Here is a 6,344-nt window from a genome sequence, read left to right on the forward strand (position 1 = left end):
GTAGGGAAAATGAGCATTAGTGTTCCTTTAGTCGTGGATCATATTTCCACTAGAGTCTTGTTCATATAAGGTCAAATCAGCACAAAATTTATTTTCTGTGAAGTACTCCTTAAGCTATAGCCCATGATAAACAAGTCTGCTGTTGTTTTTTGACTTCTAATAGAAGCTGTGGGGTGAAATACAGTATAATACAGGGAAGACAAGTGTTAAGTTTGGTGTTTCTACAGTTAAAATGAATTTTATTTTTGGATTAACAGAATGGAAGAACAAAAAGAGGACATGCATTTGCCTTGCCCACTGCACTGGACTACACAGACCAAGGATAGCGTCACCTTCAGGGTTACCAATTCACTTTGTAACAGGAACCTACTGTGCAAGCAACGACTAAGAGTCAAAAAAAGCACGTGCCCTGCTGAGCCAGCCCCATGACTGACACTGCTCAGACATGAATAACGAGTACTTCATTTCTCTAAACCATAATCTTTTCCAGTAAATTTGGTAACTTTTTCCTAACTTAGTAACAACTATAGTTAGTATCCACTGAGATTTTGATCCTCATTTTCCTTTCCCTGCCATGCCACCTGCTTCTTAGCACTTGGGTTTTCTTCAGTCCAGCTGACACAGAGCTGATGCAAAGAACAAATGTGTTTGCAGGCTTATGGTAGATCTGTAAACTTCAGCTTAAACAGAAGCATAAAAGGGAGAACTAGAGACCTCCCTTCTTTAAAATTCCCAGACAGGCTAAGAGAAGCACCATACATGAGCTTGTAACACTCAGCCCACAACCACAGATAAAAACAACTTCTAATTGGTAAGAGAAATTGATGTAATTTTCTTCAGACACCACCATGAATTGGGAGAAAAAAAAAAATGGCACTACTTTTTTTTTAAGCAAAAGCTTTATTTTAGTTTATAGGCTTGTTTTGTATTAAAAACAATTACTTCAAAATCAAATTCACATAAAACTTAGCATGTAAATAAACGAAAATTAGCATTGGTCAGGATCTGTTTCTGAAAGACTGGGCCTCTGAATTGCATTTTAACAACCTTCTCTGGCAACAGATAAAACTGGGATGGCAGTAGCATCTCCTAGTTTATAGGCGAGGGAGTTAAACTGTCCCCCTACCCTTCAGTACATTTTAAGACACCAGCTGCAAACTGGTGCTGTTATGATTGCTCTGTTTCCCAAGAATCCATTCAGCAACCACTGAAAAAATATCCCAGTTTAATCTGCTACTTCTCAGGAGTAAATGCCCTTCAGTGTTGCTGTTGTCAGGCACTGCTGTTGTCTTCAAGGAATCGAAGTACTTGTCTTAAAACATTTTCCTTACAACACCAACATACAGAGTTTCTGAGGAGACACTCACAAGCTACATTATATATATACACTTCAGATGTACAATTATCTGTAAAAATGTCTGTGTACAAAATAGAAGGTTGTTTTATTAAAAAAAAAACAACAACCCTGCATGCTAGATTTAACTTACATCAGCATTTTAAAAGAACAGAAAATCGATGAATAATAGCAACATTTTGATTCATTAGGAACCTTCCTGAAACCAAGTGTGGAGGCATCTGCACTATATTTAATACTCTAATAAGCATTTTTGGACAATTTGTGCTATAAACCCCATGTATTAGGTATCTGAAAAGCTATCAGTTATGACAACATAACAAAAAGCTGGTTAATGCAAGATTATTTCGGTAAAATAGAAAATTGTTCTACTTACGAAGTAAATGCTGCAAGGGCATTTGATTTACAGACAGTTAGACAACACAACTAGTGACTAGAACACATACCTTAGTTAAAAAGTAAAATATATACAAAAATATATTAGAAAGTGGTAGTTGAACCACGAGCTCATGTAAAAAATGTTGTTTTAAATAGCAATAGCAAAAAAATAGCTATTTTCTCTATCTGCAACAGTATAAAAGGCAAAACCTGCATATGAGGTAGCAATGCCAAATTTAAAAAAACCAACAACTTTGGATTGAGGAGCATTTCCTACATTTTCATAGCATATCTGTCAATACTAATATTTAAATGAACACTTCAATTGTATCAAGAATTAATACATTAATTTACAAAAACCTTTATTCGATTAACTTTTTTGTTTGTTTTTTTTTTAATTCCTGGAAATTGATTTACTTATGGTTTTCTCCTGTTTCTAAAAAAGCTATTGCATTTTTAAATCCAAACACTGTACAGCAAAAACATGGAGGCTTTATTTTACACACTCAGTAAATGCTATGGTACATTAAGACACAATTTACAAAGACCAGAATAAGCCAACTGTGGTAGTTTTCTGTCAAATATGCATACACTGCACCAGTTGCTATCCTGTGTTGAATGCCAGATGGAGGACTGAGGTTCACTACTCACTTCCACAGCCCTGCCCACAGCTGAAACAAGTGTTTGTATCATTGGCGTTCAGCAGTCCGAGCCAGAAGTGTGGCTTCTCTCTAAGAGTCAGGGGTGCTGCCAGGCAGCAGCCAGGAGTACCCCTTGGCCCATGCTGAAAATGCCCCAAGGATGTGGAGATGGGATGGGAGGGGACATTCTCCTTTGTTTCTCCTCTTGATCCCATCCCTTCATCCCTCCTGGAGGATAGGCTGCCTGCCTGAGCCTCCCTAATAAGAAAGTCCCATTAATGAAAAGTCAGAAGGCGGATCTGCAGCTGCAGGGCAGCAATGCCAGCAGCACAGATACTTCATATGGGCAAAATCCTCTGCTTCCAGCTCCACTGACTAAGACGACCCTGCTGCTCCTCCAATTCAGGCAACTAGCATCCGAGATTAGATGGTATAGGTAACACTAAAATATTAACTGGATAGCATTTCTGCATTTATTGTATTAAGAAAATATACTTTACATCACAGTGCTTAATTAAATGCAATAAAAAATGTAAACTCAGGTTTCTAAATAAAATTTTACTTGAAAAAATTAGGGCTCTAAGACCTTTTAAAATTCACAATTTTTTAAAAATTGAAGTCACAGTCAGTTCACATAACTCACATATTTAAGATTACTTGTAAATGATGCACTCCACTGTGGTCACTTTTTTGTTGTTTTTTAAAAAGCCTAAATAACAAATAGACCAAGTGCAAAGATAAGAGGTATATTTTTATTTGCAAAGAAACTAACTTGAGAATTAATTTGCAAATCAGGCATCTGGAGTGCTCTAGTAGATGTAAGGAAATATGCGGTATGGTACACGCTGACAATACCTTTCCCATGCCAAACCATATTTTTGCTTACAGTGATGTTCATCACGAGCTTCTCTATGAACAAGCAAGCAGATGAAATACATAATGTAGAAATATGGTAAAATATGATTAAAACCTGTAAAAAGTAAAGTAAGAAAGTCACTTAAGGTACATCAAAAATCCAGCAATCTTGGCTATGTAGTTGTACTAAGCTGGTGACATAAATTAGTTAGGGACCGAGATAACTTACACTCGCAATGAGCTGGACTTTAAAAGGTACGTTCCAACCCAAACTACTCTATGATTCTGTGATCCCCTGCCCCCCATCCTCAAGCCCCATGTGGTTACAGCAACACCTCCACTTCTGCCATTATGATCCAGATAGAGGATCCAAGTCTCTCATTTTTATGGGCAGAAGCCTCTTCCAGGATACTGTCTACAAGTGTATATGCTAATCTAGTATTGTCTACTTTGAGTGAAAGCCAAAATTATCCCCTGGAGGGATATCTGAATTCCAGCATCCTGTCTCAGCTGATGCTCCTCATCGGGGCATCATGCCCTTAGTGACGAAGTCCCACTCCACCAAAACCCCCTGTCTCCCATAGTCAGCAAAAGCCACTGTGCCACGGGGTGCAGAAGCAGCATCTGTCACACTTATTCCTGTGCTTTTATAGAAGAGAAACACCTTCTGGCAAGGTGGGAGGCCAAAGCCAGTTTTCAAGCTTGAATGAGAAGTGGCAAGACTTTTATGATGTTACTTTCTGAAACTCACTGCTCCTTTAAGCTCTTGCAAAGAATCAGGACTATAAAACCCTGCTGGACAAAAAGCTCCCTAATTTCCTCCAAGTGCTACAACTTCATGAAAACAAGGAAGTATTTAATTAACAAAACTGTGAACTTTGAAACAGATTTGCACTCCTTTGTGTTTGATGACTCATTTTTAAAAATATATTTTCCTTAAAGTCCGTTTAGAATCTCAAATAATGATCCCTTTGCATTTCAAACCCAGTCAGATGCCAATATACACAAGCATTTTTGATAAAAGTTACTTGTGTTTCAGGAACTTACCACAGGGTAGGGACCACGCTAGAGCCATGATGATATCACCAAGATAATTAGGATGACGAACAAAACCCCACCAACCCGTGACAAGAAGCCCTTTTCCAGTTGCAGTGGGTATAAATTTCAGATCTGTGAGTAGAGTATTGTAGTCAACACAACAATTAGAATGTGTATTTAACAAAGAGGCACTGTATAACAATTGGAACAAACAAACAAAAAAAGCACTTACAGGCCAATTTGGGATCTGCTGGATTCCTTCGGAAACTATTTTTCTGAGAATTTGCTCTACGGAATATGTAATAACCAATACCTGAAAAGAAATATTATTTATTTTGCATTTTCAGTTTTTTTCCAGCTTTCTTTCCTTCAACAAAAGCAGTCAATGCTCTGTGACACTCTCACTACATCAAAGGCTTTTCCTCTGAGATAGTAATGGATATTGTCCAGTTTGCAGAGCTCTAACAAGGTAGAAATGCTATTGGAAACCTATGTTCCATATACTTCTATGCATTACTAACTTTAAGATTTTGGAGAAGCTTTACTTTCACATTTACATTTATAGCTGAAATAGTAAATTTTGAGTTTGAAATTCATGTAAGGTGACATGCTGCAGCTTGTAAGATTATAGAGCAACCCAGTATTTTACTGCAGTACCTATACCATAAACTTACCAACTATTTACAAGTTCACAATATTTTTAAAAACCTGACAATGAGGTATTACTATTATCTTCACCCTCATAATTTTTACAAAGCAGCTTCAATTTGCTTTTTCTGAGGCTGTATTGAAATACTTGAAATAAAAATAAAAATTAAAACCAAAACCAATTACTTCCTATTTAGAAGAATCACTCCATCACTCAGACTAGCTTTAAAAGGTATCTGTTACAGTCTTTCAAGTGTTTTAAATTACTTCTGCAAATCCAAACAGCATCCATCTAAAGATGCCACTCAACAGAACAATTAGGTGTCCTGAGTCTCATTTACCCTTCATTTAATAAATGATAACTTATTATTGAACAGTGGTCAAACACATGCTTCCACGAGCAGTGGTAGTACAAGAAATATGACAACTTCATCTTGGCTGAAGCTTCACCTTGCAACTTAAAAAACACAAAATCAGTACTACACCCGTTACTAGCAGTAACAATAGCATTTATTGTAACTTACCATTCAGAACAGTAATTGCAGCAGCAACAGGCCAAGAAATTGCAACAGGATGACCAACTAAATAAAAGGCCTGCAGACTATAAACAAATGGAACCCACACCAAATCTCCGAATGCCAGCATGAATCCAAATCCATCATGGGTAATATCCATTGTAGTCAAAACAGCTTCCTAGAAACCAGAAGATAGGTAATAAAGCTTCATTCACTTAACATTGTAATTAGAAATTATAACAATTTAATGAGTGTTGTTTACCTCATTCCAAAGAGCATCCACTACATAAAGAAGCTGAAAGCTGTTCACAAGTATCATTGACAGTGATGGCATACTTTGATTGTGTATCTTCATCTCAGCCAAGAGCATTGCCAAGTTTATAACAACCTAGTTTAGAAAATATTTTATTACAAATTTTCCTTGTAAAAGAAAGGGGTCTTTCCAATTACACTACAGGACCTTTTAATACACACAGTTTTGACGTATGTTTAGGTTTAAAAAAAATAATAACCCACTTCACAAGCAACAATTTGCAACTAACTACATTTCTGAAGCTATGTAGCCTCAACAGTTGAATACTTTTAGAAGGGTTTTCATTTCCCACAAAGCAAAGAAGCTGGAGTGTAGAAATTATCCCAAAGGGATTAAAAAGATCTTTAAAAATCTCAACATGAAACTGTAAGTACTTTTTTTCCTGTTTATAAATATACATTATATCCTTAATAAAATTTTTAATATATATATATAACCCATTTATGTAATATTTAAGCAAAGAAAATAACATTACTGACTCACCCAGCCAATTAATCCTGGACGCAACTCACAGAAGTATTTGAGATCAAAACTGCCAATACGGGGGTTTAATTCATGTCCAGTAAAAAAATCATAAACAATATACCCTGCAGATAAGGCAT

General features: G+C 36.5%; 1 protein-coding gene across 1 annotated transcript in view; it reads right to left on the bottom strand.

The window, feature by feature from the left end:
* Nucleotides 1-3,182: 3,182 nt before the first annotated feature.
* The window catches only part of LBR (lamin B receptor), an 11,190-nt gene continuing 8,028 nt past the window's right edge, over nt 3,183-6,344 (bottom strand). The window contains exons 8-13 of the mRNA XM_009994768.1: nt 6,226-6,329; nt 5,692-5,817; nt 5,439-5,607; nt 4,499-4,579; nt 4,276-4,398; nt 3,183-3,343 (exon numbers count right to left, since the gene is read on the bottom strand). Coding sequence (XP_009993070.1) covers nt 3,183-3,343; nt 4,276-4,398; nt 4,499-4,579; nt 5,439-5,607; nt 5,692-5,817; nt 6,226-6,329 — 764 coding nt within the window. The remainder of the gene's footprint in view (nt 3,344-4,275; nt 4,399-4,498; nt 4,580-5,438; nt 5,608-5,691; nt 5,818-6,225; nt 6,330-6,344) is intronic.

This window comes from Chaetura pelagica, unplaced genomic scaffold (assembly GCF_000747805.2).
Source record: "Chaetura pelagica isolate M959 unplaced genomic scaffold, ChaPel_1.0 scaffold2, whole genome shotgun sequence".
Classification (NCBI taxonomy): Eukaryota; Metazoa; Chordata; class Aves; order Apodiformes; family Apodidae; genus Chaetura; species Chaetura pelagica.